At 43.5% G+C, this 26,948-nt stretch overlaps 1 protein-coding gene across 1 annotated transcript in view; it reads right to left on the bottom strand.

Moving 5' to 3' along the window:
* Positions 1-16,354, bottom strand: part of TBX20 (T-box transcription factor 20) — a 50,696-nt gene extending 34,342 nt beyond the window's left edge. The window contains exons 1-5 of the mRNA XM_060019940.1: positions 16,228-16,354; positions 12,592-12,850; positions 11,415-11,579; positions 6,878-6,986; positions 3,063-3,221 (exon numbers count right to left, since the gene is read on the bottom strand). Of these exons, the coding sequence (XP_059875923.1) occupies positions 3,063-3,221; positions 6,878-6,986; positions 11,415-11,579; positions 12,592-12,850; positions 16,228-16,354 (819 nt within the window). The remainder of the gene's footprint in view (positions 1-3,062; positions 3,222-6,877; positions 6,987-11,414; positions 11,580-12,591; positions 12,851-16,227) is intronic.
* Between the last annotated feature and the right edge of the window lie 10,594 nt (positions 16,355-26,948).

A 26,948-nucleotide genomic window follows, 5' to 3' on the forward strand; every position in this document is an offset into this window, starting at 1 on the left:
GGATTAGTGTCAGAATTAAGTGAGATATTGATTAAAAATATAGAGAGATTCTTCTAAATTAAAATAAATCCAAACCATGAACCTTAGGTGGATACTAGTTCAAAGGCGGGGGTTGGGGGGGAAGGCTATAAAGACATTTGTAGGTCCATCCCGAAATTTTTAATATGAACTCAATTTTAGATGTTGTAAAGATACTGTGGTTACAAAGTAATCTTATTGTCAGTCTAAACTTGTAGAAGTACTTACAGGTAAAGTATCATGATGCATGCATCTTAGTTTCAAATGGTTGCGAGAAGGGGGAAAGTATGTACATGTACAGAGATTGAGAAATGGGGCAGGGGAGGTAAAGCAAATTGGAAAAATGTTAATTGTTGAATCTGGGTGGAGAGTATACGTGGTTCATTTTATCATCTGTTTAACTTTGGGATATTTGAAAATTTTCTAGATAAATGTTGAGCGGAAACAAAAGAATTCAGTGAGGTAATGTCACTAAAGCATATGGCTCCTATTAGAAACAGCTAATGCCAGTGGATATTTTGACTGTCAATATAGGTTGATTACCATCTTGTTACACTGGCTGCTGTCAGTGTGAAGAGCTCCCTGCACACAGCAGGTAAGCAGTGAGCACTTGCTGAAAAGAAAAGAAAAGAAATTAACATAAAGAACTGAAACCCTCTAAAAAGGATGTCTTGAATCCATCAGGGTCACATTCATTGAGGGTCCATTCATTGAGAGGAGGTGAGGTTCCCCTTTCTTGGGGACACCAAGCACCTAAAGAGGTTAGGCTTTTAAACCTAACTACCTGGATTCATATCTGTGATGGGAGCAGCAGGGTCACATTGGATAAGTTATTTAACTCCATGCCTCCATTCTTTGAACTGTAAAATGCAACATAGAAATACTGTTGTTCCTATCTCATAATATCATTGTGAGGATTAAATAAGACTGCACTTTAAATGGTGCCTTGCGCACCCAAATATTAGCTGTTATTATAATTATGTAGATAATAACCTCCTATTCCGTGTTCCATGATATGAGAGGTCCTGCCAATATTTATTCAGGATTGCTTCTTCATCAGTTAAACCAAATCTAAGGTGTTACACTTAGAACTTTCCTTAATTTTGTTCTGCCCATAATTTTCACTAAACAATCCCAAGTTACCTATTCTTGCTTTGGCTCCCTTTACAGATAATTCTGATAAAAGCAATGAACTTTCCATATGACAAGTTTTTATTTCATTCTCAAACATCAGCAGGTTTTCTTGTATTAGTATAAATCTGATGTTTTATAATATAAAAGCTACTAATTCAGTTAGTGTAAATTGAATTAAATGTTTCAGGAATCTTTTTAGATCCTGTGATACCTGTATTACATGTGTCCTCAAATAAATTAAAAATGGGATTGTTGATGTCAGTGTTCCAGATTCTAAGAGAAATAGCATTATGTTTTAGGGCTTTGTGGGCTTCACTCTATACCCAAATTTTTAGCTTGGGCATTCTCTGAAAGTTGCCACTGCTGTGTTGTTATCTTAAGGATAATTAAAAAGTTATAGTACTTTGCTTTTACTTAAAGATAAATAGTATAACATTTGTGCATTCATTTATTTCATTGAAAAGTTGCCACTAACATTTAAAAATCCAAATGGTGGCAAATCCTCTTTGGACATTCCAGAGACAGTCCAACAGTCACCACGTGCTTTATTTACAGAGTGCCTTACAATTTCCAAAGGCATGTTTATGCACAGCATCTCATTTGATCCTTAACAGTTGTTCCCTAAGATGGTCTGTTTCTTAGTCCCAGTTTACAGGCAAAGAAGATGGCAGCCACAGTGGTGAAGTGAAATCTACTCAAAGTCATATGGAAATTATAGGTGTTTATGCCTTACAGACACATACCCACTCTGGCCATTTTTCTACATCCCTTCTCTGACTTCCTGTTTCCTCATCTGTGTAGGGCTACCTGGGCTTTCAGTTTCATCTTCTTGCTTTTCCTGAGAGACTCAACACCATTTTTGCTTGGTTGACCATCCCACTCTGGACTCTGAGCCATCTATCAGGCAACACCTAACAGTATTCACTCAGAACCCAAAATATAACATCAAGACATGAGGAGAGCAAGAGTCCTGGATACCTATAACCAGTCAAATAAAAGCAAGACACAAAACCCAGAGTAAACTGACAATGTGAGTTCCTTTTACTAAAGTACAGTGTATCAAAAGGAATTCTACTTCTGGTCCATTCAGACTGTGGAAAAGTTACTTGTCCTCTCTTAGCTTCAGATTCCTCACTAAAGGATGTTACTGTTACCCCTGGCCTTCAAGATTATGCTGACCATGAAAGAATACATGGGGAAGTATCTAACAGGATTCAGTCCTTAGCAACACTTTGATAAATATTTACAGTAGAGTTGGACTGAGCCTTATGGATGAAGAAATGCATAAATTTTAAATATGATTTACAACAGAGAATAGAAAATATATAACTCAATATTACAAATTAGATATCTTGATGTTAATTAAATACACAACTGCTTACATACTACAGTCTATTATCTAAAGAGGCATTTAAGATCATTCTACTAGAATTATCTTACCCTGAATTACAGCTGAATAAATCTCACAAAATATCTAATGTATCAGTAGTTTGGATAGTTGGCTAGCACACTACGTGTGCTAATTTAGCAGAAAAACTGAACTTCTATATTTTATGAAGCAATGAGTGTATGGTAACACATGTCATGAGGCTCTACCAGAAAGAGAAGGAAGCAGGTAATGTTCTTGAGAAAATTTGAGAAGGCACATTGGGTCAGGTTTGGGTGGGACATGTGAGCAGTGAACAGCCTGACCAGGAGTATAAAGGTTCTAAGAAAGATGGTGTAATACAGACCTTCATAACCTTGAGCCATGGATACTCAACATATTTGGAAGTCCTGGGGCTGATTCTCCATAGCTTTCTCCAAAGTGAATTTCTGTTTTGAGTACTGGGATAGCCCTTCTCTCCAAGAAGATAACTCTCCTAAAGCCTTATCTTATTCGGGAAATAAATTGTGAAGGGTATACTCACCAGTTGATTCTGGTAGGCAGTGACCGCCGTAAAAACTGTTTCTGGAAAGATGAATGTTCTGAATTCTTCAGACTTCAGATTAAGTAATGAGGCTGTGTGGTCTTTCTTCTTAATGATGTGCACCCGTGGCTGGTACTTATGCATTGAGTTCAAAATTATCTGCAGCAAAGAGTGGGAAGTACAGTACTGGATTTTAAGTACTTATAGTGCTAATAAACAGGCCAAATTACAATGAGGCAAAGAAAGAACCATAAAATCTACTGTGTCAAATGCAGTTTTAAGATTAGGATCTACCCTTTCCATTCTTCACGCAAATAATTTTCACATGATACTGCAGAGTATTGTGAATCACCTTTTACCAAACCAACTGTAAATAATACAGGTTGTTTCAAGTGTCCTTTCTAAAATGATAGAGGAAAAAGTCATCTGGAGGATGTTTATTTTTTAAAAAATGCTTTTTGTTTTTTAGTCTGGTTAGACAAAAGGCAGTATGTCTCTAAATTTTCTAAAGTAAGAAATTACATATTTGAGGAGGCTAGATTGTTATTTGGGGCAGTGGGGGGTGAGGAGTGGGTGGCAGATGGGATGGAGGGAATAAAACAATTTTAAAAGGCAGTCTGGTATAAGGTAGACCTTGGTTGGAATACTGAATCTGCTACTTCCTAGCTCGTTAATCTTGGGCCAAGTGATCTCACCTCTCTTACCTCATTTTCTTAAATGCAAGAACAGTATTAACTTCACAGGGGTTGTGGTGAGGATCAGACGCTGTAACCCTTGTAAATCACATAGCAAATAGGAAGTGCTTAGTAAACTGTATTATTATTGTCGTCGTCATCATTTCTGACAACTTCATTGATTACTGACTTCCAGTTACAAACTAAGTAAGAATGTTAGTGATGAATGTCTTCCATTCCATAGCTACTAAAAGTTGTCTGGTACTTAGAGATCAGAAATATACCCTGTTAACAGGCAGTATTTTTCATGTATCATTTAAATAAAATACAATAATTTACCATTATGAAATTTGAGCAACAAAACTTACTTTCAGATGTTAAAGATTTTCCACATCTCCCCCTGCCCCGCAACCCAGACAGCTACCTAAATCTACAAAATTGGGTATGTCTTTCCTGGGATAACAGGGCTTACAATGTATGCCCTTCACCCCAAGGGCCTAGCAGAGAGCTTGGCTCTCAGGGGAGGTGTCTGATACATGCTGTGGCAGGACGAGGGTCAATGGCATGCAGTGTTGTTGCTCTCTTGTTCTTTGGCTAACTTGGGTGTGGTGGGTGAGTGTTAACACTGGTTGACTTTAGCAGAGTTAAATACTAGTCACTGTGAGATAACCGATACAGAATCAATCTCTTTCCATGTTGAGATACAAGCCAACAAAGTTACAGGGCATTAACTGGCATTGAATTTTTGAACATGCCATCTTTTTATGATCCCAGACCTGAATAGGAATTACTGAAACAAATGAGACGTTCAAATGAATCAAAAGAAACTTAAAAAAAAGTTATTTCTTTGTGTAATGCATTTATTCCAAGGAGTTCAAGATACCTATGCTCAGTCATAAAACTGGAATAAACTTGAAGTGACAGAAGTAAACATTTGCCTCCTAATCCTGATATAAGAAAAACCTGACCATTCATTATATGTTCTACTAAGAAGATAGAGTTTTCAAATCATACACACACACACACACACACACACACACACACACACTCACACACACACAATGGAAAAAAACCTAAGCTTTAAATAAGGTCCCCTCTTCCTTATACCACTCCCACATTAATTTCCTTTAGGAAAGGGTGTTGGACAGACTCAGACCGCAGACTGAGTTTCAGATCCCAGGGCTCCTTGAACCTCTGCTCAAGCTTTCATGGGGCTAAGAAACACTGATAAAAATGTAGACGTTGTTTCATCGAAGAAATAAATTCCTGGAAATAAGAAATTTTCCTGGAATGCATCTACAAAGGGGGCTTCTTTAGGACTGATTCAAAGAACTTGGCTAAACACCACAGGATCTAAAAATATTTCCTGGTACTTTTCAGAATACACTATTTCTGGTAACAAAGAGTTATATTAAATAATAAAATTTTAAAGCTAAAATGGATATTAGCAACCATGTAAGACTTAAACAATTTGTCAAGGTCTAATCTTAGCATAATCAGACTAGAACCCAGAGCTCCTGAAATATAGCTTAGTGCTATTCCCATCCATGAAGCTGATGCTAAAATTTAGGAAAACATATCAGTTCTGGACAACTGATCTCAAAATGAATTCTCAGGTCTTTCTGGAAAAACTCAAACAGTTCTTATGAAAGTTTCACATTGGAGAATACTAGAACCATAAAAAAATTTCATTTATCTCTGCAAAGATTTCAGTGGAGCCCAAGAAATTTTAATATGAATGACATTAAGAATGATCATGGGCCTACAGAAAATGTCTCTCAGATACTTCATAAATTTTAACCTGAAAAAAAAAATCTGTCAATGAAAACATCTGAAAGAAAGGACAATTCTGCCAACATCCTTGAAGGTAAAAAAAGTCAGTTATCTTTTCCAATACATCAAGTAACAGAAGCCTGTTAACCTACTTCCAACATCCCAACAGTGCCACCAGCAGAGTTGTTAGTTAACCTGGTTACTCTGACTTGGTCGAGATAAACAAGATCTCCTGTGGGCATATGGATGGTGGCAGTGCCTGAAGTGATTTACTTGGTTCCAGGTTCAATCAACCATTTGAAACCATGTCTAGAGCTCTCTCTTAACTATGTGTAACCATCTTTTTTGAGAAAAGTTTTGAAACTCTTTTTCTGAATTGCATAAATCCAGTAAAAAACTAAAACCTTAAGTAACAGGAGCCTTAATAAAGGGGATAAGAGAGAGAATAATTATATCAGAATATCTAAGCCAAGGAAAGCAACTATGAAAATCCCAATGTGCTTTCTGGCAAACGAGGCAAAAAAAGAAACAGTATTCTCCTCATCAAAAAGAAGCATGCATGTCTGTCTGAAGTTTTCTTAGCATAAAATCTAAAACAGATTTTTTAAAATGTGAATCTTTATTTAAGAGCATGAAATAACAGCATAGATAGTTCCTTAAAAAGCAGTCTTAGCAAATATGGAAAAGCCTGTGTCAATGGCTATTTGTTCTATTAACTGTTGATAAGAGCTAAGAATTCCAATTTCTCTTTTCTTCAACATTTTAATGAACTCCTTACTGATGTAAAATCAAATTGTTTTGTTTTTAACTGCAAGACTTCATTGTGTTTTAATATTCATAAGGCTCTCTACAGAGGGGATATATAATGAGCTAACAGCACTTTCCCAAATTTATTTGTACATAAAATCCTTTTGCCCCATTGCATCGCACAAGAATGTATTCTATACAACACACTTTGGGAAACCCCCATAGGAGGTCTCAGCCCCATTCCCTTTATGCTGTGTTATCTGATATACCACTGATAGAAATTAGATGTTTAATCCAAGAATGGGCTGTAGTAACCTCCAAAATGCACATTCCCTTTGTTTAGTTGGTGCAGGTGTTAAAGCAGTTGCAGAAGTAGGAATCCATGGTGCCAGAGGTCCCTGACCCTCTTGCATAGAAATGGCATACAGCATCTCTGTAAATGACCTCTTGACAATAGCAGTCAAGGTTCCCTGTAGAACAGATTAATGTTCTCATAGAATGACTCAGAGCTGGAGGGTGGGAGGGGGAAAGGGAGAGAGGAAGAGACATCAAGGGAGGAAGCTTTATGTGGTTTCTCCATTCCATCCCAGGGAATCCGCATAGTCCAAGCACTGTACTCACATGGCCATGTTGATCCAGTTCATTGTTGGTGAGTTTCACCTTTTCAAAAGACACCATCTGTTTAAGTAGCTGCTCACCAGTAAAAGGAGAGTCTGGATGTACATACAGCCTAAGAAAATTATGAGAGAATTTTATTGAGACTTTAAAAAAAAAATGTTTGGGTTATAAAATATTCTGATTCTAAAGGAACACAAAAATCTCATATAAAGTGAATTTTATTTGCCTCGTATAATCTCAAATTTAGTAATACAGCAATACCAAAATAATGCTGAAACATCTAAATGTGTTTCTTTGTGTACCAATGATTTAAAAGGGGTAATACTAATGGTAGTATATATATGTCAATCCTAATCTCCCAATTTGTCCCACAGGAAGCTCAGCTCAGTGCTCTGAGACGACCTAGATGGGTGGGATGGGGGCAGGTGGGAGGGAGGTCCAAGAGGGAGGGGATATATGTATACATATAGCTGATGCCCTTCATTGTACAGCAGAAGCTAACTCAACATTATAAAGCAATTATAGTCCAATTATAAATAAATAAATAAAATGTACTTAATACATTTGCTGTTATTTGCTGAACAAGCCGTTTTTTTAAAGGTGGGTTTTTCCCATCAACCTAATCAACTACTAGTCTGCTTCTGTCAAATATAAAATCCTATTGTTGTAGATATTTTCAAAAGAAAGACTAGGTTATAACTAATTGCAAAATGAATTCCTAGTATAAGCACTGCTAAAAAGCAATGAAGACAAAGAATTTAAAAGAGGAAACAATTCTAGAGAATCTATTCATTTAAACTTGAAGGTGATTCAATTTAAAGTTCATGCTCTTTATAAACAAGACAGAATAATTTTAATACAGTGACCTGGGGAACTTTTAATAGTCCACAGATCACATAGTCTGTTTGCTTCTCCCGGTACTTTAAATATTACTACTTTCATCATCACCTAGTTAAGTGCTCACTAAGGAGAGTGAAAACAAGTTGGGTAAGCTTCAAATTATTCAATGTATTTATCTAACAGCCTAAGCAAAAAAAAAAAAAAAAAAAAAAAAGGCTTTGATGGGAAAAAATATACTTATCAAGGATTTATCGTTTATTGATCAGCTGCTATGTTCAAGGCAATCTTTTACTCACTGACAGTTAAATGCAGGTCATTTGTTTTGCCTGCAAGCTTCACACTAAGTACAGCTCTTTGTAAATCAATCCTAGTATCCACTCAACATAAGCGTTTCTGAAGTCAGGTATGTCATAGAACTAATGATAGAGGAAGGAAATATCCTTGATTTAATGGGATAAATTCCTTTATCCATGCAATGGGTTATTTATATCTATATTTTGTGTAGAATATTTATAACTATCATTAAACAAATATTATGGTTGGGGCAAAGACAAGGAAAAATTAAAAACATATTCATGTAAAGAACAAGAAGTCTATGCCGTGGTTTGTCACACAGAGGACTAAGAATAGAAGAATTGGGTGCACGTGCTGCAACTCACAAAGCCCACAAGAAGCAAAGCACAAAACAGGCTGACAGCACTAAAGATTCTTACCAGACCCATACAAGAACTTAGGTGTTTGTCTGCCTGTTTGTTTGATTTTTTTTTTAAGGAGTGCTCAAAATTGCCTTTCAATTAAAGTATTCTTTGATGACACAACCATAATAGCTTTTCAAGTGTCACCCCTCCAAGGCTATAACTTTATAGGTGCAGTTGTTTTACTAATCAGCACCATATCCTACCCACTCCTCCAGAAAGGTTCAAAAATATTTAAAGTCCTAGAAGTTGATGAGATGGTCCCTCTTTAAGTATCAGTTCACCACATATGATAACATTAATAAAGATTAATTTATTTAAATATCGACTACTTTTTTAAAAAAAGGAAATGTCCTATATGAAAATATAACATTACTTAGGTCATATATAATGTCTTTTCCATTACTATGATCAAATGATATTGTCAAGCATCATTTCTTCTGATAAGGAACAGCTGACTGATAAACTTCAGTCTAAAATAAAGTGCTTCAAAGAACTAGAACTGCAAGGAATTTCTACCATCAGTTCACAAATGATCACCTCCCAAGTTCTTCACCTTTCCCACATGGAGCTAGAAAATATAGCACTATGTCTTTTAATAATAATAAAGAACAGTTGCTTATATGATCTAGAATATTTCTGTCCTATAATGCACAAAACATTTCAATCTAATATCAATATAAGTAAGCTGAACTAGTATGAATGAAAAAGCATACAGGAAGCCCCGCTTCTCTCAAGTCCTCTGGGACTTAAAATTCCAGCAATAGCTTAAACATGCTTCAGTTAAGATAGTGTATTGGTACATGCTTTCCTTTTCCAGCCAGAACAGATTAGTAACATAAACAAGGCATGTCATATTTCCAACTGGCCTGCACCAGTTCCCCATACCTTCAGATAGGAGGAAAATGTATGCTAAATAAGAGTGATTAACTTCTTAAAGGAAAGACTTAGAGAAAAAAAAGAAAAGGGGTTTGCTTGTAAAAATGGTTAGGAATCTGCTAAAATACTTCTCTCATTCTCTCTTCTTTCTTCCTCTCTCTCCCCCCTTTAAAAAAATTGTAAATTTTGGAAAGAAGCTCTAGAGTAATGTGAACTGGCTAGTTAATAGTAAATAGTAGAGAACACTAATTATATTCATTTAAATATCTATTGTAAATTTGTAAATCTTGCTCCTTTTCTTTAAAAAAATCAGTTGACATTTAAAAAAAAATTTTAGTCCTAAAAATTATTTAATATGTTATTTAATATATCAATTTGGAAGGGCTGGGAAGATCTCCTTCCTAGTCTCTTGTGGGAATGGAAAACTTGGAGAGGCTTCTTTTAATCTCTTCTCTAGTGTATTTAATATACTGTAAGTTCAATAATATGATCAACCACTAAGAAAGCTTAATATTCCATTTGAACTGTATGTGTAAACTGTGTTGGTTCTGTGCCTTGACTTAGACTCCAGACTAGATACTAACAAAGAACCATACTTTGAACTATAACTTCAGAGTTCCTAAACCTGTACATTTAAATAAATTCTTAGCTCTGATATGAACTTCCAATCAATTATAAAAATTACTTAGTCATAAAACAACTTTAAAGCTGTAAGGCTTGGTTTTAGAACCCTAAATGTAAAGTCAGCTAAGATTCATTGTTTGTATTAAAGTATGCAGTTAGAGTCCTGTTCTTAAACTGTTAGTATTCACGTAAGTAAGAACTTGCTGGGTTTTTTCCCCCAGAATGCTCATTTGGGCAGTAGCAATAAAGGTTTGCATGTAATTTTTAAAACGGAGTTCTCCTGGAAAAACATTACCATTGAATAGCACAAAAACGAACATGTTTTGTTTGGGTCATTACCTAATATATTGAGTAATTTCTCAGTAAAAGAATATTTTTTTAACATCTTTATTGGAGTATAATTGCTTTACAATGGTATATTAGTTTCTGCTTTATAACAAAGTGAATCAGCTATATATATATATATATATATACACACACACATATATCCCCATATCTCCTCCCTCTTGCGTCTCCCTCCTACTCTCCCTATCCCACCCCTTTAGGTGGTCACAAAGCACCGAACTGATCTCCCTGTGCTATGTGGCTGCTTCCCACTAGCTATCTATTTTACATTTGGTAGTGTTTATAAGTCCATGCCACTCTCTCACTTCGTTCCAGCTTACTCTTCCCCCTCCCCGTGTCCTCAAGTCCATTCTCTACATCTGAGTCTTTATTCCTGTCCTGCCCCTAGGTTCTTCAGAACCTTTTTTTTTTTTTTAGATTCCACATATATGTGTTAGCATACAGTATACAATGGAATATTACTCAGCCATAAAATGAAATGAAATTGAGTTATTTGTAGTGAGGTGGAAGGACCTTAATATTCATACAGAGTGAAGTAAGTCAGAAGGAGAAAAACAAATTCAGTAGAAGAATATTAACTTGATGTCGAATTACATTTATCCACTAATTATAATGAGGGAAAAAAAGAGTTTGTTTTTCTTACTTAAAAATCTCTGAGCCTTTTACTGGTCAAAAACAACCACATTTTACCAATATGGTATTTACTATGAAGTTATAACCACGTTATAACAAATATTTACTGTAAGCAACTACTACTTTACTAAAATGCACACTTCTGAAAAGGATTTTAGGGCAGCCACTTCATCAGTAGTTTTATTCTGTTTGGTGTTAGCCAAATAGAAATGATGGATGCCATATGAAATGGGGCCAGATTTCTAATAAATATTCCAATTGAAATTTAAGAAAAACTTTGAAATGAATTATGATGAAAGATAAAATTAAAGGCAGTGTTCTGCATACAAACTCTTGCCTTTCTCAGAGACGAACCCATATTTTGTGTAGTTAATCCTGGAGTGTCTGGGCTTGGAAAGCTCTCTTACCAGAACTCACAGCTTTAAAAACAGACCTGCTTAAAATTCAAACAACCAGGGCAGGAGACAGTCTGCCAGCAAGGTTAATACACATTTTGCTTGGCTGGAAAATCTGGAGGCACAAACCTGGCTGGCAGCGGAGGGTCTGCCTTGCCAGCCACCAGCCAGGAGGACCGGTGGTAGGCATAGCGGTACCTCTTGTTGTCCACAGGGACGATGTCCATCAGGACTATGTACTTGGCCTCAGAATCCACGCCGGAAAAGGACACACGAATGGTAGGAAACATCCTCCTGACACAGTGAGACAAAGAGAATCACCCGAATTAGAGAGGGAGGAAAAGGGTCCGCCTTCCCTCCCTACCCAGCCCCCAAATTCTTTGTGTTTCCTGTAAAGCCATTCAGAGATGTGAATACGGAGACTGACCTTCTCCCGAGCCTAGATAATCTTAAGTGTCATCTCTGTAGGAGTCCTCATTAATACCCAAAGGTCTGCAATTAGGGAAAATCCTGTGCTAAATCATCAAGCCCATTAGGCTCCCAGACCAAAGTCTCCAGAGCAGACAGAGTCCTATAACCTCCTTGCCTTCCAGGGAGAAAACTCACTCTTGCCTCAGTAGAACGCCAGAGCAGGGTTCTCAAGTTGGGTTTCGTTTCGGGAGACTCTGGGCGGTGTGTCCCAGAGTCCTGAGAGCTGGAGCAGTCAGGCGCCAAGGGGCCACCGACCCCCGGAGCCTTAGCCCCAGTCCCAGGAGCAGCCTGCACCTGGGACTTCCTGCCTGCCCTGAGTCAGCCCACTGCGGCGCCAAGGGGCCCCCTGCACCAGAGCTCCTTCCTACCGGGAGTGTGGTCGTTTCAAATTTCATTCTTCCTCCCAGGTTTTCATTTTAGTTTTTAATGGGAGCCTCTGCAAATTGAGGCTGATAAAAGGGAAGCCGCCTGCCTCCCTCACAGCACCCAGCAGCCCGCCCTGTACCCCGGCATGAGCTGAGTTCCTGCTTCCCTCCAGATGCCGACCCTGCACCCAGAAGCCATCCCAGGCTGCAGGGGGCCAGAGATCCCAGTCCCATGCCCTTAGGGCAGGGGTGGGGCTTCCCACTGCCAGATCCCAAGAAAGCAAATGCCTGGACATCTGTCTCAGCAGCTCTTTCCAAAAGCAAGTCTGCCGAAAGAAACCCTCCTTGAGCGAAGCTTCCTCTTGGAGCTCAGGACCAGTAGAGTTTCACCCAGTTCCTGGAAACTCCCTCTGCCACCCAGGGCACTATTCCCTTCTCCCCACTCCTCACTCGACAAGCCCCCCTACAACCTGCCAGACTTGGTGATGATCATCTCCGTGCCCAGCTCGTGGAATTTGTCCCAGAGCTCCTTGGTCTCCAGGCTGCAGGCAATTTTGGCCATTTCCTCGCTGGGGATGATGGGGGTGGTGGGGATCAGCGGCTCAGTGCACAGAGAGGAGGAAGATGGGCTGCTGTTGCCCGCGACGCTGCCACCAAACTCCCCATGAGCGTCTAGGCTGGTCAGCTCGCCCAGGGGCTGAGCGCAGGACGACTTCTCGACAAATTGTTCTGCAGGCAAAGAGAATTGAGAATGACAGCTAATTCTGTCAAGCAAAGATACAGAAAGGAGAACAGCACAATTTCAAGGTTCCTGGATTTAACTTTGGAAAAGTTACGCACAGAATCTCCAGAAGGACAGCAATAACTCATCACTATACAAATTAAGCCTGAAATTCCTGTGAAGTGACATGGCTCCTGCTTGCTTACGGAACCAAATGAGTGAGTTTTAGAACCATGGTTTGTTACCACCATTACTGAAACCCACTTTGGAGAATAGAAATGCGAGGAGTGGATAAAGAGAAAGGCATGATCATAAAGAATTAAAAGCAAGTAGTCCTGTTGTTATCCCTCCCATGTTCTAGACTTCACAGCTTGTGGGCTCTAGTGCCAGTTCTTCCTCATTGACAAAGAGGACACTTTTCTGCAGGGAGATCAAGGGAGTGAAGAAATCAGCACCATCCTCATTTTGAGAGGAACTTCCCTTCCCTCCTGGAGTCACCTCCCCATAAGAAAAAGTGAAAAAGGGGTGTTGGGGGGGTTAAAAAATTGTCACTTCACTTCTCTGCCTGGCTCCCAGTTTCCTAGGCTTTCAGATGTTACATTAGGGCATTTTTATAATTTCCCTCCCAGCCTGAGATCTTATGAAAGACTAGCATATTTATTGCTTGTTAAATCACAGGAGTACAATCTCTGGGCCAATTTTTTGGACCGGGCTTGAAACAAGTACTTGAGGGATGATATGTGTATTTCTCTCTCTCTCAAGAACGTTTTGGAAGTGCGCAAAAGAACGCCAAACCAGAAGAGCAGAGTATTGAAGTAGGAAGAACAGTTTGCCATCTACCATCAAGCTGAAACACCACTGCCTACGAACCAAACACTCTCCCCCACAGATGATAAGGGCCTGGGACTACACCAGTCACTTTGATGGAATACAGGGGGAGCTCTGTAATTGTCCCAATTATCTTGCATCCTTTAAAAAAGAAACTACTTGAATCCGCAATGTGAAACTGAACTTCAAACAACTCTAAGTGCCCTCAAGGAATTGAAACAAGTTTTATATATATATATATATGCACACACATACATACACACACACACATATAATGTTTTATTTCTCACATTTCTCTTTTGACTTGGGGCAGGCAAGCAGGAAGTAGAGAATTTTTACCTTCTTTTCTCTTAGAATAATAATCCAACTCATGGAAGCATTTTAAATTAAGAATAACCAAATTATCTTATCCTTCTGTTTTCAAACTCAGAGAACCATGCCATGGCAAAATCATATTTTTTACTAATGTTTTCAGAAACACATTCACATAACATCTTTATAGGGAATTAACAAGTAGCCTTAGAAATTTTCTGACAATTGAAAAACGCAAATGCTGTAAGCTCCAGACTAACCCGTGGGTCAGGGTTGGGAAGTGGAGGAAGAAGAAAATGATACAGAAATGCTCTAACACAATGTTATATGTCAATTATATCTCAATCTAAAAAAAAATTAATGATCTAGTCGTCTGAGGTGGTTCTTCTGAGTAGATTTAACGTGTTTAAATGAGCAGTAATGAGACACTTGTGACTTCCACCCTACAGTTTCTTCAGCATCTCGCTAGTGTTTCATTCTCTCTTAACAGGTATTTCACATGCCCGAGTCCTTGGCTTACAGCTGCTAATTGTGCTCTGTTGAACTGGCCCCTGAAAGGGACTAGAATGCCTTCTGACAATTGAAAAACGGTTCTGGTTCTTTTTGGAGCCGGTCTCAAAAGCCCCAGGGGAGGGAGGATGCTCACTTTACAGACTGGGGTGAGGGTGGAGGTACCGTGAGCTGTGAATGGTTTTATAGTTTAGAATTCAGAGGAGGGTGGGTTTTTTCTCAGGAAAGTAGAGAAGGAAAGCAATGTTGTAATGACAGTGGAGCTGAAGCTGGCATGTTTCCCAGTCTACTGTCTGTACTTCTGTCAGGAATTTTAACCTGAAATCCTCTTTTCCTGCTAGCTACCAAATTATAATGGGGGCATTTATAAAGAATTCAGAGGCCCCCTAAATAGGAGCGGATAATGTTGGGAAGTGCCACAAACATAACTTTGAAATTGGTGTGAATTTTTTTCTAAACAGTTGGAGTTTGTCTGATTGGTTGTTTCCATTTCTTTGGCAGGTTTAGATTTACACAGGAGGATAGGTGGGAAGAACCAGGGAAAGGGAGTGAAAACCTTGGAGGAGACTTTTTGACATGTTTTCTGGAGATCTTCCGGTTTCCTTTTCCTTGGTTCTAAGTTGCTGCAGGGATTTTAGTTCTCTCTTCTCTCTCTGCCCAGGCCCCTTATTTTTCATCTCTAACATTTCATCTTTTATATTATTATCGTTGTTTCAAGGTGTGAGATGTTAAAATGTTGAGAAGGACAGGGAGAAGGAAGAAAAAAATTGACTAGAGTTTAAAAGGTTTTAAAAATATTACCCTAAGTTCGCTATTTGATGCTTTCCACAGTTTTAGGGCTACCAGATGATCAGGGTGTGGAATAATTATTACCCAGGGACCCAAGAGGTGATGATGAGAACACTTCTTTCTCCCTCAGTTGTAAACCCTCAGTTGTAAAGGGACTTAAAACACTTATCTCCAGCAGTTTCTTTCCCACACAATTCACTCGTGGTAAGGGGAATATAGTACCTTTTTCCCCTTTACTCTGAGAGTAGTGTCTTCTATAAATGGTAAAGGTTGTTAAATAAACGGTATAGCTAAAAGTTGAGGAATCTGGGAAATGGTAACTGGCTAATGTTTTTGCCAACCTCCACTGAAAATGACGGCAGTTATGAAATGATGTCTTACAGATAAGTCTAGAGCTTCTGTGAAGAAAATGGTTCATGCGAGGACAACTGGCTTATTCTACAGCACTTGACAGCTGACTTTGTGTAGTCTATTCAAGTCGGGGGAAAAACAAAATTAAACTAGTTTCTTGTGAAGTCAGAGTCTCCTTGGTTTCAAATGCACAAGCAGGTGTTACACGCATCGTAAATCCTGTTGAGTCATTAAAAGGGGTTTTATTATTATTTATCCCCTAAATGTTTTTATCCCAACAAAGTTACACACACCGGATGTCCGACTTGACATAAGGATTCTAGAAAAATAGGTAGGGAAAGCGACTAGCGATATACGTACGAGATAGGAAACCGGTTGCATTTAACAGACTGTGAAGTCCCCAAAGAATTCGGGCCTAAGAGAAAAAAAAAATCTCCCACCCGCAACGTATAGTCTGTGGCCTGAGGGTCAGAGCTGCCGCGAGCCGCGAAAGGTGGCCACCCTCGAGAGCCTCCTGAAGCTAGGGAACGGAGGGACAGACAAATGTGCAGCACTCCCATGCCTGCGCACCCCGACGGTCTAGCACGCGACTTACCCAGTGGTTTGATAGTGTTCTCCGTAGCTTCCTTCTCTTTGGAGCCGCCGCTCGACATCAGCGCGGCGATGGAGAAGGCGTTGGCCCTGGAGGAAAGCTGGGGCTTGGGCGACGCCGTGAACTCCATGGCCCCTAGTGCGCGGTCCTGGCCAGGGACCTGGCCTGCTGAACTGCCGTCCAGCTTCCCCAAGAGAGACAGAGACTGAAACACAGCGGAAAGTTTCCAAGTGCAATCACAGGGGAGTCGGGGACTCTAGATGAGTCAGCCCCAACCTCCCGAGAGCTCCACACCGGCCTCTCCTTTCCCCCACCGCAAGAGCCTCGAGCCGCAGAGACTTCAAACTAGCCGGAGAGGACCAACCACCGTCCCAGCTAGGTGTGCAAGCACCGGGACGCTCCGTAGGACCACAGGCTGTGCCTCCGGAAGCTGGAGACAAGCATCAGCTGCGCAAAGCCCAGGGGTCCTGCAGCACCCGCTCCACGTCTTTCCTCCCTCCCCACTCTGGGGACAGTCGGAGCGGCCGAGCGCAGCTAAAATGGGGTGGTTGCCTGGGAGCGGGAGCGTAGCCGTGCGAGCGCGGAGGGGCGCGGAGGACACTGCGCCCGGGCGTTCGCCGCCCTGCGCCTTAATTTGCTGGCAGCTGCGATCCCCGCGGCCCGCAGCCAGTCAGCGCCGCCACACGTCACCGCTTCCTGATTCCGCCGCCGGGGGCGGGGCCGCGGGGTCGGGTGGGGAGGGCGCGCCCGGGGCGCGGCGTCCGCGTGGCCTCGCTCAGCAGACCGCTGGAGCATGGTACCCGTTCGGGGAATGGGATGACACCGCCAGGTTGGCGCAGCGGCCGCGGACACAGCCCGCCTGGTCTCGCAGTCCTGGAGTGAGAAGGAGGTGATCGCTGTCGGGAGGGGGCATTTTGGTCGCGTCCTAAGACCTGGGATCTCAGGAACATAGACCAGAGGAAGCCTCGGGGAGTTTTTCCTCCTTCCATTCTTTTTCTTACTGGTGCTCAAAGTTGCAAAAGAAAGTTAGAAAGCGCTAAGCAAGGCAGAAACCGACGCCGTAGAGCTGGCGCCATTCGCCGGGCAGCACCCAGGGCTGGATACCTACACTCGTTGGGCTCCAAAATCTGGCTGCTAGACAGTGGGGCTGGAGAGATGTAGCCCTGCAAAAGATAAGCTAAGTGAGGGCTGTGAGCATTTGACAAAGGATGATCTCAGAACCACGGCTTCTTCTGCACACCGGTGCGCCTCTCATTAAGGGTTCCGGTTCTCGAGAGGGACTCTCGAAAATTGGGCCTTGATCGAGGGGCAGACGCCGTGCCGGGGGCGGGGGGCGCGGCACCCTGCTGGGACCACGCGACGCGCAGTTGGAGAGTGCGAGCCTCACAGCTCCCGGGCTTGGGGGACACGGAACCTTCAGCCTTCACAAACTCAGTTACGACCTCGACTTCCCACGGCCTGTGGGGGTCGTCTTGCTGGCCTTGTTCAGCTTGAATAACTTAAATTCTCCGAATTCGCAGGGTAATCCGCTTCACTCGGAGCCGTGTAAACTTAGGCTGACATACACACTCAAGCTGTACATGTAAATATTTGAGCTCCTTTCCAGTCAGTCGGTTTGGCGATTAGGAGCCTCTTGGTGGGTCTTGAAAGGAAAAAAAAAAAAAAAAAGAAAGGAAAGCAGCTCCCATTTCCCACCAATGTTTTTCTCTCTCGACTGCACACACATTCCCCACCCCCTGAAATAAACTTATGGGGAAAAAAACCTGAAAATCAAAAGTTGAAATCGTCCATGAAAGTAACATGATGACAGCTGGGGGACTCGTGATTTAAGCCTGTCTTGTCACCGTGTATCAATAGTTTCTAACAATGTACTGCATGAGAGTGACTAAGGAACATTCTGATATTAGTCTCAATGTACAGAGAGTGTATGTAAGTTAGGGGAAAATTTGTAAAACTATAGACTTTTGTGCTGGAAGGGATTTTCGCCGTCTTCCAGCCCAGGTCCATTTGCTTTAGAGTGAGAAACCGGGTCTGGCTGGCAGGGTGGTGCATCTCCCCTAAAATCGGCCCAGCCAGCTAGAGGCGCAGACCTGCACTCCAGGCGAAGATTTTGATCACACCCGGGCCCTGCAGCTGTGCCTGGGCTATTCACGGGAGATCCACAGTAGAGTAACGCCGGCTGAGAATGCTTTCAGATTAAACTTTGGTAAGAATAGAGGCTAAACCACTGCATGCGCCTACAGATTCTTTTCTGTTCTTGAGTCTTTGGTCCTTTGCTGTTTTTGGACAGCCCAGACCCTTGGGTTAATAAAGCTTCCACCCCAACACACACCCTATCTCAGTCAATGCAACAGTGACATTTCCCTTGTTTGAACGTAAGGCGCAAGCTTGTCCCTGTCCCTTCTCACTGTTTGGCCAGGAAGGGAGATTTCTGTCATGAGGTTTTGGGGGGGGGGCACGAGGTGGGTGGTTGTTTGTTTTGGGTGAGTGATGTCATAGTCTAGAACTTTATGCTTCAACTGGGCATCGAAGATCTTATTTGCTGGTTTCAGTTTTCATATGAGGAAACTTCACATCTTAATTATCTTAACGGTCAGGCTGGAATTTGAATAATTTCATGACAGGGACATTTTTAGAAAAATTGGCGGAGCAAGGGGAAAAATGATTTGCCCCCGATCAGTTTCCACTTTTCCAATTGCCCACGCAGCCTTAGCCCAATTCTGGGTCTCTGGTGGGCAGCGAACTTTGTTCATCCTACTGCAGGCAAAATAGGAAGCTAAGCTAGCGCGCGCGGAGGCAGGCGGCACACCACAGGAATTGAAAGGACTACTTTAAACAAATTCGGGCTCTAGAGGTGAGCCGTTTGGGGATCCCTAAGAAGTGATGCATCTCGTTGGTGTTGAAACCGCGGCAATAAAATGTATACTACAACATAATTATCAGGGGCACACTGTCCCTTCTCTTAGATTTATTGCCTCTTCAAATCAATACCGTGCTGTAAAAACGGGGAACCAGTGCTTGGCAGAGAGGTGCCGTCACAGGGTGATTCAAAGCCCACCCGAAGAGGAGATCGCCCAGTTCTGAGGTCCCTTCAAAACCCAGGTGTTAGCGCGGGTTAACAAGTAAAGCCACCGAGGGGGTTGGAACAAAGCAATCACATTAACACTTCCCTGCAGGCCCTTCTCAGGCTGACTTTAGGAGGGCGGGGGCGACTCTTGGACACCGGAAAGTGCCTTGCACTTGGAGAAGGCTTTGAATCTTGACTTTAGCCCACTTTAGCCCTCCCTGAGACTTGGTACAGGTTACCTAAATTTCTCAAAGCCTTAGTTTCATCATCTACATTAAAATAGACCAATAATTTATTCCTACCTAGAATATCGCTCTGTGGATTAAACGAGTTAAGGTGCGTAAAAAGCCTAAACAGTCACCCCAATATAAGTAAACCATGAGTACAGCATTTTATTGTATTTAGTTTTTGAGCTGCAATTTCGCGATCTCAGAGATCTTTCCTTCGCGTGCTCACGTACAGGTAGCTGTGTAGACAGTTTTGGAGTGTACTGATTGGGGTCACATTGTGGTAGTGGACCATTATTTACATCTTGCTAAACTTTGGAGCCTAGGAATTAAAATTTGGGGTTATATGTCTGAGTCTGGTTATACGGAGTTTGATTATATGGAGGACTGGGAGATGTCTCTTTATACACACTACCTTTTCAAATTGTCATTTGTAGTCTCCGGAACTCAAAAGTTGGTCGACCCCAGAACTGTGCAGGAAGAAACGGTTTCACGATTTTGGCCAATAGCCCCTCGCTTAATGGACGTTAACACTAACGCAGAACCCTCCGCTGACAGCGGTAGGGACCCTCCACCCGCGTGGGACGACTGCGCCCGGAGCGGCAGGACCCGGTGCCACATCAAGAGCACAGCCCGGTACCCGAGGGCGAGAAAGGAGACCCGCTTCTCAACGCAAGGGCAGCTCTACTCCCGAGATCTCGTCCCCATCCTGTTTTCCGCTCTTTTTGGTAAACTCCTTAAAAGCAAAAGAAAGGGGCTTCGGTGCCTTTGGATTCCTAAATTCGGTTTACCGAACAAGAAAGACACCCGAAGCAGCGTAGGGAGCGCGGCCGCAACCCCTGGAAGCCGGTGCTACACGTCCCGGGGGCGCGCCGTGAACAGCGCGCATCCCTGGGCTGGGTAGGGAGCGCGCGGCGCAGCCTCCGATTTCACTGTGCGGCGAGGGGAGTGGTCTGAGCCTTTCCTCGGAGGAACCCGGACCAAGGCTCAAATGCACATCCTGACGGAATTAAGATTTTTTGAACCCAAGTGGTCCCCGAGAAGCGCTCCCTCCAGCCCCGGCCGCAAGAACGGGCCCGGAACGTCCGGAGCTCAGGTCCACCTCGGAGGCCCCAGGGCCGGGCGACTCGAGGCGCCCTCGCCCAATTCCGGTTCTAAGGGCGAAGCATAGATCAGCTCCTCGAGGGGCGCGGCCAGAGTGTCATCCAGCGGGGTGTGTGTGTGTGTGTTTGTGAGCGCGTGCGCGCCCAAGCGGCCCGGGACTTGACACTGGCGCCCGGCTGTGGAACCCAGGAAAGGGACGTCCTGTGGGCCTAAGGCAGTTTGCGCCCATCTCCAGGGCCTACGCCCTCAGATAGTGAAGGGAAAAATCTTTCCGGGCCAGAGCCCCCGGCACTGCGACGTTGCCGGCCGGGCCTCAAGCTCGAGGAGGTCGGCGTCTGTGGGTGCGCGCTACCGCCCGGCTACGGGAACTTGGACGCCCGGGGCTTTCCCCGGTTCCCGTCGCGTGGAGCCACTGGGCCTACGGGCAGAGATCAGGCGCGGGGCCTCAGAGCTCCTCACAGGCTGATCCCTTAGGGTCGCGACCCTCCCGCTCCTTCTCTCGACCACTCGCATGCAGGTTTGTTCCGCAGGAGCTCTAGACTGCAGGGACCGACCCTAGGCGCCCCAGGTCTCCTCCTGACCAGGGCAGAACTTGTACATTAGAATTGGGTGCAAAACTCGCAGCGTGACCCCAAGAACAGCAAAGAAATCTCTTCTGACCCTGTGGGCGACGAATCCAGACCTGCTCTCTCCCACCCCTCCTCCACCCTCCTTCCTCCTCCACCTTCTTTCCTCCTCCTCCATACGGGCTCCCGCCCTCCTTTTCCAATCCTCCTCTTGGGACGTCGTCGCCTCCCCTGTCTCAACCGCCTGGCTGCTGACCGTTCCTGTGTTTAACACTTAGCTATTTCGTACATCATGAATTTTTGCATGAACTTTGATCTTTTAAATTACTGCATTGAAATATCATTTATTTATTAGTTTTTTTTTTGGCACCCCCTTAAATTTTAGGCTCTCATCCTAGTCTTGGCTGGGTCAGGAAGGTTACGAATTTGATCGAAATTATAGTGATAATAATCAGTAGAGCGATGATTTCCACCCAAATCTCTAGCTTTGAAAGCATCGCCCCTGCCATTATCGTGCACACTGAACTGTTTAAGCAGGAACCCCCACTAGGAGGAGGAAGGAGGACAGAGGATGGTCCCCTGCATCAGGATGAAGGTCATCTTGGCCGGGTGCCCTGGCCCACCGGTGGGGAGGCGTGGGGCCTGTGTGGATAGGGCACACCACAGCCAGACAGGCGTCCCAGGCATCCTTCCTGAGCTGTGATTTCTTAGGTGTTTAAAAACAAACGGAAAACTAAATGAGGCAATTTCTGTAGAAGAGCAACCACAGCTGTCTTGTCAGCGCCCCTCCTCTCGCAAAGTAGTGTCAGTTTTGCAGATGTCACCTAATTAAACTTACAGCGATTACCACATTTTGGAAGGTGATCCAGCCTTCCAACAACCAACTGCACCCTGTCCCCTGGGTGATTGCTGGAGCATGTCCTGCCTTCGATTTTCAGGAGCTAGAGCCAGCTGTTTGGTGACAACTTGTCTGGGTCCTTATCAAGAGGTTTGGGAGATCAAGGCGGGGAAGACCCAGGCAGGAAGTAGTCCTACAAGGTATCTGCTGCCAGCCCCCATTGCAAGTCTCCCCAGAAGCAATTTGATTGAAGCTCATTTTATTCCCTTACCCACGGAGGGCAAAATACACCCAGTAAGGGCTTGGGTGCCTATTCCCAAATGTCAGCATGTTCCAGACGACTTGAAGCATGTATTATGTAAGGGAACAAAGATGTATGCATCCAGTAAAATATAAAGAATGCAGAGTATTTGTTCATTTATCTAATATTACCTGGTACTTACTTTGGGCTGGGTACTGTGCTAGGTTGCATGAATAGACCAGTGATCAGAACCCTAAAATTTCTGCCTCATGCAACTCACAGTCTGGTGGGAGACACCAATAATAAACACATGAAACCATACACACACAGATAAATAGAAATTGTGATAAAGACTTGAGGAAACAAGGAGCAGAGATACCCAATTCAACTGTTTATGGGCATTCATTCATTGTGGACAAGGCATTGGGTTATTGGGGTGGGGATGGGGCTGGATAATTTGCATATTATCCCTGCCTATCAAGGATTCAAAACCTAGTTGGAGATGTATAAAAGAACATCGATATGAAAAGTACACATTACAGTTTTCTCAACATTGAGCTAAAAGAACTCTTAGGATGTAAGGGCATAAAGGCAGACTAAACAACCTTAATTAAAAAGCTTGCAGAGGAAGGTGTGGAGCCTGGCATTAGAAATACCAGTTTGGGCAAGTGCCTCTATTTCCATATCTGTAAAATATGGTTTTCTGATGATAATACCTACATCAAGTTTGTTGTGAAGGTTAATGTCCGTGTGAGGGTAAAGAACTTCACAGATACTACTATTGGCCAACTCTGGAACTTTGGCGAGGCCCCTTTTCAATTTAATACAAATTACAAATTTGTAATTGATACAGATTAGATCTGATGGAGAACTGTGTCCAAGAGCCCCAGTTTCCACCCTGGAATTGTAAGGAATGTAAGAAACAGCTTTCTCTCTGGAGTCTGTGAAAGGCTCTGGGTCTCACTCGATTTCTGTGGTGTAAGAGAAACTCATACTTCACCACTAGGAAGCGGCCAGGTCCCCGGGGATGCTCAGACACGCGGCCTCTCTGTTGTGAACGCCCTCGCTGGAAAGACTGGAGGTCCACAGATGGCCTTTGGGCTGCATCTTCTTCCATTAACTCACGTAGTTTGAAGGCATTTTGCGTACATTTCAAGTCCTGGATGCTAGTTTTTCAATGCATTGCAAAGAGCTTCTATTGCGCACTTAATATGTGCCTGGCGCTGCACTAGGCTTCCCAAGAAATACATAATGTTGATAATAGTATCTGTCGGGTAGCATTATCATCTGCATTTTAAAGTTGCAGAAAATGAGGCTCAGAACGCGAAGTAACTCAGTTGATCTAGGGCACACGGATAGTTTCATGGTGGAGCGGGAGGCAATCTTGGACTGTGTGACCCAAGTCGTTTAGCTCCGCAATCTTAACCTCCAACCCATATCGAATGCTATCACTAACTTGGCTAGTTTCCGGTTCTGGAAGCAGAGGCAGTTCGGAGGAAAGGGCTGAATTCTCTGTTGCATATAGCAGCCCCAGAAACCCGTAAACACCTGCCTGTCTTTGTTGTATGCTCACCGGGCCAGAGAACATTGTTCCTTCAAATGTGGGCAGATGTAACTCGCATGCCCACGGTCCACCCGCCCGGCGTGCAAAACAGAAGGCAGGCCACGTAAAGGTCTTTCGGTGTCGCACATAGACCGCGAGCCCAGGCGGCCTTTGTCATTATTTCTTCTTTCCTGGGGGTAATTACCGACTAATCTGCAGGCTCCGCGGAGGCAGCGGAGGCGGCGAGGGGGGATGGAGGCGGGGCTGGCCCTGGAGATCATGCAGAGCTTGGCTGGAGTCTGCGTATCCCCAAGTATGGGAGGCCGACTTTCAAGTTTTGGAGGTTTGAAGCCAGCTTTGTCCTTTATTGGCCAAGTGACCGTGGGCCATCTGGCTACTCTGAGGCTTAGTTTCCCTAGCGTAAAGCGGGAGGCTCGCACAGTGCCCGGCGCCGGCTGAGCACACTGGGAGCGGCGGCCCCAGTTACGGAGATGCGATGGCAGGAAGCGGCAGGACACTTTCCGCAACGGAGAGGCGCAGACTCACCGAGCCCAGGGGCTTGCAAGGCTCACTCTCGCCTCTTGACTCTGGGATCCGCTGGTTCTCTCCCACCAACCCATCCCCTTTGCGGCTGTCATCGGCCCAGACCTCCACCTTGGAGGGGCCACGACAGCCCAGAGTAAAGGGGACAACAGCGCTGTATGCTCGATTCCACTAAGTTCCATCACTTGGTGACTCTAGAGGTGGACTCAGATTCCTAAAGATGCTTCCTGAAGTGACGCTGTAAGGGGTCCCTGCGAACGACCGAATGGTGGAGAAGCGGACCCCGACCCACCTCTCTGCTCGAGGCGCTCGGGCTACCGTCCCGCAGACGCGGCTCCAACCCAGGGCCCGGGGCCAGAGACGGTGCCCTCGGCTCCGACCGCCGCAGTCCCTGCGGCTGGGACGCAGACGTCCAAGTTAGAGGCCCCGCCGCTGCCGGTCCCTGCTTAGTCGGCGCGGTGACGGTGGCGCTGGCGGCGGCGGGGGCCTTCCCTTGGCTGCCCCGCCATTTAATCAGGGCTATTATCAGACTCGGCTTGCAGGATGGCGCCGGCCGAGCTTTACCCCCATTAGCGCAGGGCTGGGTGGGGGCTGGGTCCCCAGACTGCCGCCTGTCCCGGCTCAGCTGCAGCGCTTCTGGAGCGCTTTGAGAAAGGCCGAGGCTCGGGGTCTGGCGGCGGCTTGGGCCGTCTCAACACAGCCCTTCTCAGGCTGACAGTTTATTAGACTTTTATTTCCTACCTCCCAACTCGACCCTTTCTAACTCTTTGGCGTTGGGGCAAATCACTGAACTTCCCTGAGCCTCTGTTTCTCGTCTGTAGAATGGATCTGGATAGATACTTAACTCTAGGTCCTCCTGAAGATAAACTGAGATGATGCATCGTGAGTGTTATGCGGACCACGTGGTGCGCACAAATGGTGTTAATACTATTATTACACTAGAATTATATCTTCTTTTTTTTTTTTTAAAAAAAAAAGCCCCTTCCCCTTTAATTAAAAAAAAGAAAGGGTGGAGAGGGACCAAAGAAGTCCAAAGATTACTTATAGACTTGCTGGTTTTATTCATGACTTGCTGGGTTCAAGTTTCTTCTCTGCCACTTGCTATATGTGTGACTTTGGGCACTTCACGTCGTCTCTTTGTGCCTCTTTGCCTTAGCTGTAAAATGTATGGAATACTAGCACCTGCGTTATTGGACTGTTGGGCACATTAAATGAGATGATGCATGTAGAATGCTGAGCACAGGGTAGGGTCTCCTTAAGCACAGGTTATTTGTTATTAGTTATTAGCAAAGTGTTTTTACAAACCACATTCTTTAGGTTTGTTTTTAATCTTCTACAAGCAAGCAACTATCTCCTGATGTTAAGGAATATTTACGTCGGGGTTGGGGTGTCAGGTTTAGGGCTAAATGTCAGGTCTGGAAATGCCAGGGAGGGAATCATACAACAGCGTCTTCTAGCCTCCAGAGTTCCCTCTTTGTATTCCCATCACAGTGCGCTATTGACACAGTCAGTTTAAAGGTAAATGTCTGGACAGCAAAATCAGTCATTATTATTTTCAGATGGCAGCTAAAAAATTAGCACTCTCAGCAACCCCAGTATTGTCAGCAGTAGTTTCTAATCAGTAAAATATAATTAGCAAAGCAAGACTAATTATTAAAGTGACCTTCTAAGTAGTGAATGTTTGTGAATGGTCCTTAAGTGGGATGTGCTGGGCACACAGCCCAATACTTAAGGACTGCTCTCAGCTTCAGCCAGCACTAGCCTCAGCTCATCAGCTACCCCAAAAGCCTAGTGCTGCTTTTCTTCCTGTGAGGTGAAGCAAATGGCCCATATAATGATTAAATTGTTTCAAGTGCTTGTATGTGCCTGGCAATATTCTAAGCACCTTACCTATATTATCTCATTTAATTTTTACAGATGAGGAAACTAAGGCACACAGAGGTTATGTAACTTACTATAAATCACACAGCTAATAGTTGGTGGAGCATAGGTTAGAATTCTTGTTTTCCTTTCTCCTGTGTTCCCATCTCCCAGCACTTTTAGCCCCTACTCTTCTGCAACTCCAAAAACACTTCAAAACCAATGTGTCTGGAAGAAATCAAGCAAACAACAAACCTCAGAAAGTTCTCTTCTTCTAAGGAGGCACCTAGGGGTGGAGGCTACCATATTTGGCAGGATTCTGAAGACCTTTACTAGTCAGGATGACTTCTTGTCAGTCACTTGTCCTTTGTGCCACAATTCACTCTTTTGGAAAATGATTGGATGCTTCTTATATTGTATAACTGCTAGTTATAATGATAACTAACATTTACCTAGACCTAAGGTATATCAAAATCTGTGGCAGGTGCTTTTATACACATCATTTCATTGTAAAATAAATCTCATAAATTTTATTTGATAATAAATACTGTCTATGTCACAGGGCTTTTGTAATGATCCAGTAGGTCACATCATTTGGAAACATTTAAAAAATAAGATGTTATTATAAATGGCTATTGTTTATTTTAAACATTCTGAAAAAAGTACTTTTTTGGACAGTGATGTTTCAATGTGTGGTTCAAAGTCTACCTGAATCCAAAGCACCTAAGAATTTTG

The sequence above is a fragment of the Delphinus delphis genome, chromosome 9 (assembly GCF_949987515.2).
Source record: "Delphinus delphis chromosome 9, mDelDel1.2, whole genome shotgun sequence".
Lineage (NCBI taxonomy): Eukaryota > Metazoa > Chordata > Mammalia > Artiodactyla > Delphinidae > Delphinus > Delphinus delphis.